Raw genomic sequence first — 13,952 nt, forward strand, 5'->3', positions numbered from 1 at the left:
GCTCGCCCCTCCCCGGGACGGGACCCGGCCAGGAGCAGACCGGACAGGCGCGGAGGGCGCGGGGCTGGGGGCGCGGGGCTGGGGGCCTGGGGGCCGCAGTGAGGGGCTGCGGCCGCGCCAGCTTACCTTCCTCTGCGGACTTCATGGTGCCGCCGGCGGGCAGCGAGGGCCCCAAAGTTTCTCCGCTCCCGCAGACTGCAGCCGGAGGGCCGAGTGGAAACTTGGAAGGGACTGGAAAACTGGTACTTGGCATCCACGCGGCAGCGGCGGAGGGGAGCAGGAGGAGCAGGAGGAGGAGCGGGAGGCGCGGGCGCCCCGCGCCGCCGCCCGGGGTCGCGTCTCGGGAGGAAGGCGCCCTCGCCCCCTGCGGACGCGTGTCGGTCCGGGCTCAGCGCCGCGCACCCCGGGGAAATGTTACGAGGGGCGTGTGCGCGCGTGGCGGGGCCGGGCTGCGGCCCTGGGACCCGAGCAGGGTGGCGGGTGGCGGGGGCTCGGAGGTGTGCGCCCGCGCCCGGGTCCCCGCGCCCGGCCGCCCGCCCCGGCGCGGTGACTGTGCCGGCGAGTTCGGAGTCTCTAAGTCTCGCTCTGACGCAGGGCCGCGCTCTGCCTCCTGCCTTTTTAAAGCTGGAAAATACCTCCCCCGCCTCCCAGCCGGCCCGGCCGCTCCCGCGCCCCCTCCCTGCCGTGACATCACGCCCCCGCCCGCCCGAGCCGGCGCTGAGCCCGGGGGACCAGTCGCCGAGCTCCCGCCCCTCCCTGCGCGGGGCGCCGCTCGCCCGGCCCGCAGGGCGCAAGGGGGGCGGGCTGGGGCTCACTGGGCGAGCAGGGGCGCACGCGGGGCCGACTGGGCGCACCCGGCCTCCGGACCAGCCCGGATGCCTGGGTCCACGCGGTGTCCTGAGAGAATCACGCTCTGCTTTAATGAGGGAGCCGAGGGGGAGGGCCGGGAGACGACGAGGGTGCCGAGAGGGCCCTGCATGCTGAAGTCATTATGTAAAATCGCAGGCTTCCCCCGCTGTGGAAATTTGGAAAAGCGCTTCCACTGGCAGGCCGGAGAAAGGAAATTCCCATCCCGCTAAATTACTAACAGATTGCATGGCAGTCCCGGGACGTGGAGTTATTGTCATTTTTATTCTGTAAATATCTGAACGACCCAGATTGCCTGTTGCATGGCTGGCTTAGCGTGTGTGGGGAGGTGGGGGGGGCGTGGAGAACCGCGACCCCCACCCCGGGCTTTCAGCCGCCGGCCAGTGGCCCGCCCCAGGGGGTCAGGGGCCTTTGGGGGTGCGCGATTTTCGGGTTTCTAACCAATGAGGGGTGGGGGCTGGTCTGAGAGCTGAAAGCTGGTGCTCGGGGAAGCCGCTCCAACGCCGGGCTGTTTCACTTTACACTTTTCGCTTTCAAACTCTCCTGCTTTTCCTTGGCGCAGTTCAGTGGCCAAAACAGGACCATATTTTTGTGTTGGCCTTGGATGGAAGGGACTGGAGTGTTAGGGCGGCTAAAATGTATGGTGTATAAAATCATAAATCTATTGCACGACACCCTATGTGGTTTAAAATAAACCCAAAGCAAAAGACTTGTCTGCCGCGGGGACCAGGAGGCCCGCAGGACGCGCGGGTGGGTGCTCGGGACCCGGGGAAAGGGGTGGGGGTGAGACATTTGACCCAACAGTGGGTTTCGCTGGCTCCTCGGGGTGCGATATTAAATAATAGGAAGGGGCCCAGAGGGAGCGATGCCCACGTCACCTCCGCCGTTTATCGGTTCCTCCCAGCGGCCTCGACTCAACAAGGCTGAAATCTGTTGTTTCAGGCACAGGTCTCCCCTGCGGGTGTCTTGTGGGTGTCAGGACACTTTTCAGGTGCCACTACCTATAGATCTGCTCCCACACCAAGAGCGGGGCCTGGCACGCGCCTCGTGCCCAAGGCGCAAGGAGTGGGAACCCAGAGTGGATACTGTGGCTGGGGGCGGGGGACCCCGCGAGGATGCCCGACTGCGGGGGTGGGGGCGCACCCAGCGCTGGAGGCCGCCAGGGGGCGCCAGGGCTGCGCCGCCCACGCCCCTCCCTCGCCCCTCCCTTTGAAAAGATCTTTCTGCTGGGATCCTGGCGTCCGCAGACCCGGGTGCCAGGATTTTGCGTGGAGAGTTCCCGCCCCACTGCCCGCCCCCCTCCCACCTCAGGACCGGCCAAGACGAGGCGGCCGAGTCGTAGGGGGGTTGCTAAGGGAGGTCTGGAAAGTTGTATTAAAATAAAGACTGACCCCCACACCCTCCCGTCCCCCCTCTCGCGCTTTCGCACGCGCGGGGCCGCCCCCCGACCCAGAGCCCGCGGGACCCCCTCGGCCGGGGGCGCCCGTTGGCTGTGGAGGGGCCGAGCTGGGGGCTGTTGGCCGCCGCTACTCCTCCATCTCCTCCTCCTCTTCCTCCTCCTCCTCCAATAAATAATTTTCACTCCATCCAGAAAAGCTCTTTTCCTGTCTGCTCTCAATGCGCGCCTTATTCCCCCGCCCGGGTGACGGAATCCCCGTCTGTTTCCCTCTGTTTAATGCCGTTGCCGGGACCACGGTGGCCGCGCGCCAGGGCGCAGGGAGTTCCGGAGGCGGCGGCGCAGCTCCGCGGCCAGCGCGCCCCCGGGTCCGCCTCGGGCCGGTCCTGTGGCCACCGCGGGGCCAGCGGCCTCCATCCCCGCGGCCGCAGCCCCCCGCGCTCCTCTTCCTTCTCTCTGGGTCCTCCGGCCTCCTTTCGAGGTGTGTTTATAGCTGCTACTAGGAGAGACGTTACACGGATTTTATTTTAAGAATTGGTGATGACTAACGAAGTTAAAAGGAGCTTAGGACAGAAAACAAGACTATTTTTAGATTACTGTTGTTTCTGTGGATTATTGGGGCAAATACACCCAAAGCAGCTTACCATTTTCAAAGTCCCTTTGGATGCCGGGTCCTTTCCCCTGGAGCACACTTGAATCCATCCGCCCTGCCCAATTATTTTCTCCAGACTCGGCAGTCGTGTGGCTGTGTTCTCGTGTTTAAGCACAACTGCTATGGCGACGCGGTCCTCTGAGCCGTGGGCGGGCCGGGCCGGGTCAGCAGGACCTGGGAAGCTCGCCCCGGCTGGAGCTGCCCTGAGGCGGGCGCTCTGTCCCCGGGCCTAGGCGCTCTGCGGGCGACCGGCTTGGCCCGCCTGGCCTGGGGCTTCCAGTCATCTCCTGTGGCGCCTTCTGCAGACTCGGGCCACAGGCTGTCCTCAGCAGGTGCGGCTCCCCAGCCCACCCTTTCTTCCTGTTACTCAGCCGCGCCCCAGGTGCCATTTCTTGCTCATGGAAATGCCTCAGACATCTGCGGGGTGAATGTAAATGCTGTGTTCTTGCCGGACCCACAGCCAAGCCACGCGGAGGCCGACTTACACTTTCCCACTGACAAGCACTTTGCACATCGGACTCCACTGAAGCACAGGTGTGCGTCCTTCCTGCGGCGCCTCGTGACCGGCGGGCAGGAAGCACACAGGCTGAACAGAGGTGCTGGGGTAGGCCTGGGGACACTGGCATTTAGCCAGAGTGTGGACATTGGCATTAAGAAATCAGACTTGGGGAGAAGTTATTTACTTTGAAGTAAACTTAGCTGAGGTTTTATAAAAAGTCAGTGCAAGTAAATCTCCTGGCTGTGGCTGGAGTTGAGGGAGGAGCTGTACACCTGTGCCGGCACCTTCAGGCTTTCCTTTTCAGTCTGGCGTGTCCTTAGTGGTCCACGCATTTAGCCGTTTGGCTTTTATCTGTGAAAGCTCTGTCACCCACTCCCTCTTACCTGGAACATTGCAGAGGCCTTCTCTTCCTGCCTAAACTCACCTGACCACCCATTCCAAGCTCCACCACCAGGTCTAGAACTGTAATTGTTAATCAGTCAATTAATCAACCAACCAACCAACTTCCCTCCCCTAAGCACATGGCCAGGGCGTCAGGATCCAGGCCCAATACTCAGCACGGCAACGGACGTCCTTCCCCTCCCCCGGAGCACCACCCACCCGTTACTGCTACCCACCTGAGTCGGTCCCCCCTCTGCCTGGGTCCTCCTTACCCCTCTGAGAGGTCGTTGCCCACCGCCACAGCCCCTTCCCACTGCCTGCTCGTGTGGTGGCCTTGGACAGCTCGCATTTGCTTTATAGCCTGGAACACAGCCTAGGATATTCTCTCTGGAGAACGTTCCATGTGACCTTGAGAAGAAGGTCTGTTCGGCTGCTGTTGGGCGGCGTGCCCCATGGATGTCCAGGAGGCCTGGCTGGGGCTCCAGTCTTCTGGTTTCTTGTTGGTCTCCTGTCTGGTTGGTACATCCATTATTCAAAGTGCAGTGCTGGCGGCTCCCTCTACGGCTGTGGAGCCGTCTGTTTTTCCCTTCCTTCCATCAGCTTGTGCTTCGTGTACTTGGGGCTCTGTTGTGGGGCGCACGTATGTTTGTGACTGCTGTGTCCTCCGGGAGGACTGACTCTGTTATCATGATTAGATATCCCTCTTCATCTTTGATAGCACGTTCTGTGTTAAAATCTGTTTTGTCTGACATTAGCGCAGCAATTCCAGCTCCCAGTACTTGTTCTTTGCATAATGTTTTCCACCCTTGTAGTCCGTTTGTACTTTGAATCTCAAGTGTGCTTCCTGTAGCCTGCTCTCTGTCCAGGCTGACAGTCCCTGCCTTTTGGTCAGCTTGGTAAGTGCGTCCACACGCAGTGTCATTGTTGACATGGTTGGCTCTGTTGCTCCCATGTCACTGTTTGTTTTCTGTTTTCCCATGTCTGTTTTATTCCTCTGTTCCTCCTTTATTGCTTTCTTTCATGCTGAGTGAGTATTTCCTAAAGCAGCGTTATGAACCCTTTAATGACTTTTTACTTTTCGTTGTTGTTGTTGCTATTTCCTTAGTAGTTGTCCCAGGGTTTATCACATACGTTTTAACATCAGAATCAGCTTCAGATTTACACTGGCTTAATTCCAGTGATACGTATGAACATCGGTCCCACGTGGGTTTATCCCCTTTCCCCTTCGAGCGGTCTTATGTTAGAGAAACGACAGTTAGTAACACTACAAGCCCAGCGGCACACTGGAGTCATGACCCCTTTGCCACCTGGAGTCATTTCCTCAGTCCCGTCCAGCTCTGCTCCACCCACTTCCTTTATACTGTTATTGGCACAAATATTGCACGTATATTTCATTTCCACTAATTACAGGCCCTACAGTGCATTAGATCTATATTATTTTATACAATTGCCTTTTAAATCAGTTATGAGAAGAAAGAAGAAAAGGTACATTTGTATTGCCTTATAAAATGACATAGTCACCTTTACCAGCACTCTGTTTCTTCATGTGGATTCAGTTTCTGTCCAGGGCCACTTGCTTTCAGCCTGAAGAATTCCTTTATCTTTTTAAGGTGGGCCTACCAGCAGCAAATTCTCAGTTTTTGTTTATCTTGGAAAATCGGCATTTCACCATTTTCTTTCCTTCTTTCTTTCTTTTGAAAGATAGCTTTGCTGAGTATAGGATTCCTGGTTGACAGTTTTTTTTCCTTTGAGCACTTTGGGTATATCTCCTGCTGCCTCCTGGCCTGCACTGCCTCTGCCTTAGGGGGTCCGTCACAGTGGGGTCCCCTGTGAGCAACACATCAGCTTCCTCTCAGTTACTTTCAAGATTTTCCCCTTGTCTTTGTTTTCAGTGTTTTCACTGTGACGTGTCAGTTGGCGGGTCTTTCCGCATTTATCATCAATCAAGCTTCCTGGGAAGGTAGGTGATGGTTTTTCCGTAAATTTGTGACGTTTCTGGCCGTTATATCTCTGGATACTTTTCCTTTTCCTTCCTCGCTCCCGCTTCCCTCTGGCGGTCCCCATCCGTGGGCTGGCGCCCTGGGCTGGACGCTGTCCCCCGGGTCCTCATCTGTTTTCTCTGTCCTCAGCTTCCACCATCTCCGCCGATCTGTCTTCAAGTCCACTAGCTCTTTCTTCCGCCAGGTCAGACCTGCTGTTCAGGTGAGTCTGAAGACCCTCTGGTGAGTCTTTTCCATCAGTTGTTGTACCTTTGACTCCAGAGTTTCCATTTGGTTCTCTTTTATGGTTTCCGTCTCTTCACTGACGGTCTCAGTTGATGGGATGCTGTTGTCGCACATCCCATTGCTTCTCCAGTCAAGCTTTCCTTTAGTTCTGTGAGCACACTTGTTGCAGCCTTTTTCTGTTAAAGCCAGCATCTGTTCATTTGCACAGGCAGCTTCTATTGCCTGATTTTTTTTTTCTGTTTGGATCATGCTCTCCTGCTTCTTGGCATGCCTTGTAATTTTTTGTTGGAGACCGGACATTTTAGACGATGTGTTGTAGCAAATGTGGGTCCTGGTACCCTCCCCACCTGGGGCTTCTTGTTAATATTTGCTTATTTATTTGTTCAGTAAGGGGCTGGATTATTTTAGTGCCATATACTCCCCCTCCGAGTGTTCAGCCTCTGCTCCTGTTCCTCAGGGGACACAGCTTGGTGCTCAGGCTCCTCGCGGGAGGGGGCAGTGGTGCTGGCCGGTCTTTCTTTACCTGACTTTGGGTGGAACCGTCATTTCTGAGGTCAGTGCTGATGTGCGTTCTGACCCCAGGACGGCTCCTCTGGCTGACCTGCGTCAGTCCTCCCCTGCGCGCTGGCCAGCCCACAGCCCAGGCCGTGTCTTCTTCACTCAGTCCCTGCATCCCCTCCCTTTCCTTCAGTGCAACCTCCGCTGCTCTTGAGATACCCTTGGGTTTGAACTTCTCCACTTTCTGTTGCAAATGAAGTCAGTTCCTCTGGGAATTGATGGGGGCATCTGTTTTACAGTCTGCTCCCCCCGCCCCGCCCCCCAGGCGACACCTCTGTGCCAGGACTGTGGACCTGGGGGTGGGGCAGTGGCAAGCCCGTCCTTGGTGACCCCCATTCTCAGCTGAGGCTCTGCAGGGGCGGGGCAGCAGTCTGAGGTCCTCTCTGCTGCCACTCCTGGCACGGGACCACCCTCTGAAGCCCGGGCAAGGGTGACGGGGCTCCCAGTGTTCTCAAGGTGCCTCCACTCCCCTGCGTGAGGTGGGGCTGGGCGGAGAAGGTGCCCCTTTTCTCAACTGCGCCCCCTGGGACTCAGCCCACTGGGGGCAGGGAGCCCCTAGTTCGTGGCTGCAGCCTCTGGGGTGGAGCCCCCTCCCCGCTGAGTGGGGGGCTGGGGAAGGCCTGGGGCAGGGGGAGTTTTGGTTCAAATACCAGACTGTCTATTTCTAACACATTTTCATAGATTTTCTTGAATGGACGTTTCATTTGATGTTGTCCTAGGACCCCTTCCAGGGGCTTCCAATGGCTGTTTTCAGTTATCCTCAGGTTTCACTGTGAATCAGGTCAGCTGAGTTCCTCGTGGTCCCACGCCGGGGAGGATCTCAACAGCCTGAGTGTGAATTCCCGCCCCGCCCTGCACCCTGGGAGCCCACCGTGAAGGGCCCTCCTCTAAGGCTGGCTGTGAGGGGTCAGTGAGGTGACGCCCACTCACCTCAGTGACTACCCCCTACTAATTGCTCAACAGATGTCCCGATTATTTCAGAGCAGTCCTGTCATGGGGTGAATTGTGTCTGCCCAAAAGAGGTGTTGGAGTAACCTGCCACCTGTGAGTGACCTCATGTGGAAACGGAGTCTTTGCAGGTGGGGTTCGTGAACAGGAGGTCACTAGGGTGGCCACTGTCCTCGTAGGAAGAGGAGGTGACGGGGACAGAGACGGGCCACTAGAAGGCGGGAGAGGCAGGAAGGACCCTCTCCTCCAGCTTTTAGAGGGAGCACAGCCCTGTGGTACCTCGATTCTGAGCTTCTGGGATTGCGAGGGGACACGTCCATACGTTTCTCTTGGCTTAAGGCCCCCAGGGTGTGGTACTTTGTGTGGTGGCCCCGGTGGCCCACACAAATGCCAGGGGACATTTCCTTCCTTCCTTCCTTCCAGGACTCCCGGCCGCATCACACAACACTGTCCCCTTCCCCCAGTGCCTGTGGCCCAGGAAGTGCCCCCTGAGCTCTCCCCACAAAGGACCTGCTGTGGAGCCCAGCCAACAGCCTGGGGGGAGCCTCTGACCCCCCAAGATGTCCACCTCCAGGCAGCCCCCATGGTGCCACCCCAGGCCCCTCTTCTCCAACAAGGCACCACCATCAGATGACATGGCCCAGGGACTCCTCCATGTGGGTCACAGGCCGCCCCCCTGGGGCCCAGGTCTGGTGTTCTCTGAAGCTTCGGGGGTCGTGGGAGATAAGGCCCCCACCAAGGGAAGCTACACCCACTGGGGCTGAGGAGGAAAGTGAATCCAGAGGCAGGTCCGTGAACTGTTTGGTTACCAGGACGCAGAGGCACCTGAATGCCCGCCCGGAGCCCCTCACGTGGGTGGGGAGACAGTGCCCCTTTCCGGGGAGCCGGTTTAAGGTGGGATTCTGTGGCCGCTGTGGGAGTCCCCGACCACACGGCAGCTGTGCCAGGAGACGAGGATGGCAGGTGAACACGGCCTGTCCGGTCAGGAGGCTGTGGGGGCCCAGGCGAGCCCGGCGCCCAGCAAGGTCCTCACCTGCACCTGATCCTCCGGGGTCCTGCAGGAGCCCCTGCCCTGGGGCCCCCGTCAGCCTCCTTCAGCCCTGGGTGGTCGGGGGTCTGCAGGAGAGACGCGCGCCCAGCCGCCCCGTGTGGCCGCGCAGGGCCAGGTGTCGTCCGCTCGGCACCCGGGGCAAAGCTGGGCTCAGGCCCTTTCCTGACGCTACAGCAGCTGCTCTGGCTGCCAACCTGGCCGGTGGACAATCGCTTCCACCTTTTGTTTCTGGCAAGATGTGGAGTTTGCACCTGTGAACTCACAATGCTTTCCTTTTGCGAAGTTAACAGTAGTAATAACAATGGTTTCTGATGGTAACATGGAGACTGTTCTCTTAAATCCACTTAATTAAGCAGAAATCCGAGGCGTTCTCACCCCCAGCCCTGACGCGGCAGCTGTCCTTGCGCCTGTTGTCTGTCTGTCTGTGGTAAATGACTTTTCCCTCACACACGGTGTGGTTTCCTGCGGGGGACCGCACAGGCACCCCCTGCCCGGCCCGGGCTCCGACCCAGCATCGGGATGGAATCCACCCAGGGCTCGGGTCGGCTGCGTTTCCCAAACTATTTTTAAAGTGTTTTTGGTTCAATAAAGCCATAAGCAAGTTTTGCCAGGCACTTTTTCCATTAATTTTTAAGCCGGAGTGAATTTCAAGGGAAATTTAATCCATGTGCCCCTGATTCATTCACACTTAACTCATCGAGAGGCTGTGTCGGACCCTTTGATGTCCAAGCAGAAGGCAGCGCTTTACAAGCCCGCTCAGCCTTTTTCCTTCTTGGAAACAGGAAGTGGCATCTCGCCAAAGTGTAAGTGCATGTGAATCCTCAGCGGTGATGTTGTTTCAAACCCACACCCGAGAGCCTGGGGCTACCACTGGGCCGGGGCAGGTGGGCTCCCGGAGCCAAGGGGCCGACACCCCAGCACAGCCCACCAGGCTCCCCCACTGGGCCCTGGTGCCCAGGCAGTAGGAGAGCCTTTACCGTAATTTTTTTTTGAAAATTGTGATCAACATGCAGAACAGAAATTCACCATCTCAACGTCTTTAAGTGACAGCTCACTGGATCCAGCTCATCCACATAGTGCAACCATCACCACCATCTGTCTCCAGGACCTTCTCTTCTTCCCAAACCGAGACTCTGTTCCTAATAAACACTAACCCCCAGCCCCGCCCCTGCCCGTCACTCTCTGACGGTGCGCTGCCCCTCGTGGGGCGGCGTCCGGCAGGGCTTGCCCCCTGGGACGGCGGGTCTCACAGAGCACAGTGTCCTCCAGGCTCACCCAGGGCGGGGGCCGGGCAGCCCTTCCTTCCCCTTCAAGGCAAATCGTGCTCCATTGCGTGCGTGCCCCGCACCTTCCTCAGCGGCTCGCCCGGGGTGGGCGTTGGGGTGGTGTCCTCCTTTCGGCTGCACCGAGCAGGGTGCAGAGCTCTCGGCGATGCGTCCGCAGCCGGGCTTCCGGGGCCACCCGGGGTTCTGTGCAACTCCGAGAGCAACCACTCGTGCTCCCTGGTGGGGGTGACATCCGTTGCTCTGGGGAGGGTCTCACGAACTCTGCCGGAGGCTCCGTGCCCTGGGCAAGACCTTTGTGACCTCGTGGGCCCGATGCAGGGGGAGCGGCCTCAGGGGCCCAAGGCCGCTGCCCTGGGAGGGGTCGGCTCAAGTCCCAGGTGCCACTCCAGAGGAGCCACAGTGCCCGCAGCCCGGCCAAGAGAACAGGCCCTCCTGGGGCCCGAGGGCAAAGGTCAGTGCTGCGTCTTCGGAGGCTCAGGGAGCAGCACAGGGAGTCACTAGGGAGCAGCAGCTAGCTGCCTCGTCCTGGGCAAGAGGGTCAGGCCCTCTGTCTCCCTGTTCCTCTGTCCCTCTGTCCGTCTCATCATTTCTGCTTAATGACCCACATCACTGGGCCCTCACATTCGGTCCTCACAGAGGTGTCCTCCAGATCTAGTCGGTCAGGCTGGGCAGGGAGCTCGGGGTAGGCTGGAGCAGGCCTCGGTGGCCCCGATGGGGGTGGGGATGCCCCGGGGGTCCCAGGGCAGTGAGGGTGGTGGTCGTGGTGGTGCTGTGGTCTGCAGCTGAGGGGCTCACCCACCAGCCCAGGGGAAGTCATTGATGAAAAGGCTGCAGGTTCCCACCAAGCACACCAGCTGGGTGTCCACCGCCTGTCCATCTTTCCCTTGTCACTGGGACCCCGTTTTCCTCTGGAGGCCTGTGTGGCTGCCCCGAGTTGGAGGCTCTGGGACGGGGTCCCTGGCTGAGGCCAGCACATCCTGCAGCCCATAAAGCTGTCTTGGTGCTTGATTGACAGTGTCTCTCTACCTTCAGGGCAAGATGTCCGGCCGTCACCCACTGTGTCCAGCCCCCGTTCACATCCACCCAGAATCTCGGGATTCGGAAACAGTCTCTGCAGATGGGATTAGTTAAGATGAGGCCGTCCTGGAGGGTGGCCAGTGCCCGTTGTCCTCATGGAACCTGGGAATTTGGACACAGACGCGCAGGGAGCCCCCAGCACCCCTCCCCTGGGGCCCGGACACTGTCGTCTCTGACTCCTGGCTCTGGGGCTGAGAGGGAATCTGTCTTTCTGCCGAGTCAGACAGAGCAGACGCCGCGTGCGTACAAACGCCTCCGGGCGAAGGCGAGAACCCCCAGGTCCCTCAGGGAGTCACACTCTCTGGGACTTGGCTGTTCCCGCCCAGGGAGACAGCCAGCTTCTAAGGGCCGCGCTGTTAGCCTGGTCCCGCCGCAGCTGCGGGCGCGTTTCTTAGCTTCCAGCGCCGCCTTCTGGAAGCTCCTGAAATTACACCCGCTCCCAGTGGCCTCTGGCTTCCTGCTTACCCAGAGCCGCCCTGTCAGGGACTCACGTGCCCGCTGGGCCCAAGGTGCCCGGAGATTCTGGGTCTTAGGAGAGCAGCTGCCAGACCTGCTTTCTAAGGACACAAATCGTTGCCAGCTGCCCAGCGGGGCCTGGGCCCTCGCAGTCTTGCCTGGAAGCGCCGGCACCTGAGGGGCAGCACACACACCCCGACCTGCGCTTCCCACGGTCAGGACACAGGGACACAGGGACCTTCCGGCCCAGAGGGACTGGCACACTGGGAGGAATGGATAAGGACTTAATGAGAAGCTGGGGAGCCTGGCACAGTCCTTCCTTTGTGACGGCCAACTTCCCTGGGTCTGAAATTATCCCGAGATGAGACTCAGAACAGAACAGGCAGGAAGGTCTCCCCTACAAGTGTGGACCTGCGGGGCGGGTTGGGGGGGCCTCCCCGGCACCCCAAGGTCTGGCCTGTTTAGGGGACAGGGTCATTTCCCAGGCAGAGTTGAGGTGAGTGGAGGGGCTTGGTGGCTGCAGGCCTTGACTGTGGGGTCCCAGCCGGGGAACCGGGTGGAGTCGGTGAAGGACCGTTCCCGCCGGAGCCTGAGGTCCTGCGGTCGAGGACAGGCCAGGCCTGCCCTGCTGTCCATGGTCTCCCCAGCCAGCCCCCAAGCCAGGGAGCGGGTATGTGGCCCCCTTGGAGAGGAGGTGGCTCTGGGGAAACAAAGCCTGACCCGGTGCCTGACATCACCAGGGTGACCCGTCCCCCCACCAGCTGTGTCACCCGTGTTCCAGTGCCCCCGTCCCCCACGCCCACGTCTCTCATGTCCATGTCCAGCCACGGGGTGGGGATGTAGCCATGGGCCAGGTGGGGAAAATCTGGGGAAGTTACTTTAACTTCCCGGAGCCTCCCTCCTCCACTGTCTGCCAAGTGTTCTGTGAGGTGTCAGGCGGCTGGTGGTGTCCTGGGATGGGGACAAGGACTCGGGGGCACGGGGATAGGTCTGAGCTCCTGGGCCTGGACACCGAGGCCATGCAGGTGGGTCATCTTGGGTCGTGAGACCTTCTGGAAGGTCTTGCGCCTCTTGGAAAACTGGGGGCCCACGTGACACTGATCCCTGAGGTCCAGCCCCGCCAGGCCGAGCAGGCCGGACCGAGGTCGCGTCCCTGGGGTCAGTACCACCTATGTCCTTCCACGGAGAAAACCACCAATCCTGGGCGGGAGGCCCGAGAGCCCCGGGCGCAGAGGTGACCCGCCAGTCACTGCTGTAGGCTGTGGCCGCATCTGGGTGGACACACCCTGGGGTTGAGGGAGGTGGCCACGTCCCAGGGCCCAGGGTGGCCCCTCGCGGATTTTGCACATTCGGAGCCTGGGGGAGGCAGAGGGCTCCGCGCCCGTTCGGGGTCCAGCCCTGGTGGGACGTGGTATGAGGGGGCAGAGCTGTGGGCCTGGGGCCCGGGGTAGGGGGCAGCAGGCCCTGCCCAGGAGTGTGGACGCGCCCCTGGTCTGGACAGAGGGGACTACCTGCGGAGGGGAACAGAAGAGCCTCCCACCCACTACCCACTCGCATGTCCACCCGCCCACCCACCGCCCTCTCCCAGGAACGCGCCGCCCGCCAGCGACTGGCTTCACGTGACATCCGCCGAAGGGCACCCACCTCTCCCGCAAATGCTCGCACCCCTTCCCGCTCCTGAGAACCTGCGCCCAACCCACCGGCCTGCCGACCCCAGACACCCCGTCCAGGGGCCTCCACGCGTGTCCTGACCACCAGTCCAGCCCCGCAGGTGAGCGCCGCCCACCGGCCGTCCACGAAGCCAGACCCTCCGTGAGGGCCCTTCTTCCCGCGGAGGCCCCGCTGCGCTAGCTCTCCCTCCTCTCAGGGCACTCGGGCGCACAGCCCGTGGGCCCCCTTCACCTGCTGCCTTTCTGGCCTCACCTGTCACCTCTCTGCCCTCACGTCCCTCCAGCTGCCCTCCCGGGGCCGGAGCATCAGCAGCTCCGGTGAATCCAGGTCCACGCTGACCAGTGACCAGCGAGCGACCCGCGGGGCTGCCATCACAGGAGGCGGAGAAACCCGGCGGCTCCGAGGAGCGGGAACAGCGCCGCCTTGTGGGGAGCGGGGGACCGGCCGCGGGAGGGTGCCCGGAGCCGCCGGGGGCGGTCGCGGGCGCGGGCCGGCGCGGGAAGGGGAGCAGGGCCGGATCCCGGAGCCGCCCTGGGGCGGAGACCCTCGCTGGTCAGGCCAGGTCGCAGCGCCGCCCCCGGCCGGGAGCCCATGTAACAAAGGACGCCGCCGCCCGGGGAGGCCGGGTCAGCCTGGAGGACCAGGCGCTTCGCCCGCAGGCCAGCGCGGCGCCGGGCGGCGGCGTCCAGGCGGGACCCGGCCGGGGCTTCGGCGACTTGACAAACACCAAGGGGACAGGTGTTGGGCTCCGCCCGAGGCCCTGTGCGCGCAGAGCGCCCATCGGGAGCAGCACACCCGCCTTCACAGCCTCGAGGTTTCATGCCAGTTGCGCAGGACGGCTTCCCCTGTTATGACATCAAAGAAAGAACGTGAACCCCGGGGAAC

The 13,952-nt window shown here is 60.8% G+C and overlaps 1 protein-coding gene across 5 annotated transcripts in view; it reads right to left on the reverse strand.

The window, feature by feature from the left end:
• NFATC1 (nuclear factor of activated T cells 1) overlaps window positions 1-705 on the reverse strand; it is a 90,256-nt gene extending 89,551 nt beyond the window's left edge. For 2 of the 5 annotated variants that reach the window (XM_072952402.1, XM_072952403.1), the window contains exon 1: window positions 127-704. In XM_072952402.1, the coding sequence (XP_072808503.1) occupies window positions 127-253 (127 nt within the window). In that variant the 5' untranslated portion in view covers window positions 254-704. Of the gene's footprint in view, window positions 1-126 lie in introns of all 5 variants that reach the window. The other 3 variants (XM_072952400.1, XM_072952405.1, XM_072952406.1) reach the window with 3 other exon arrangements.
• Window positions 706-13,952: the final 13,247 nt, after the last annotated feature.

The sequence above is a fragment of the Vicugna pacos genome, chromosome 30, assembly GCF_048564905.1.
Source record: "Vicugna pacos chromosome 30, VicPac4, whole genome shotgun sequence".
NCBI classification, from domain to species: domain Eukaryota; kingdom Metazoa; phylum Chordata; class Mammalia; order Artiodactyla; family Camelidae; genus Vicugna; species Vicugna pacos.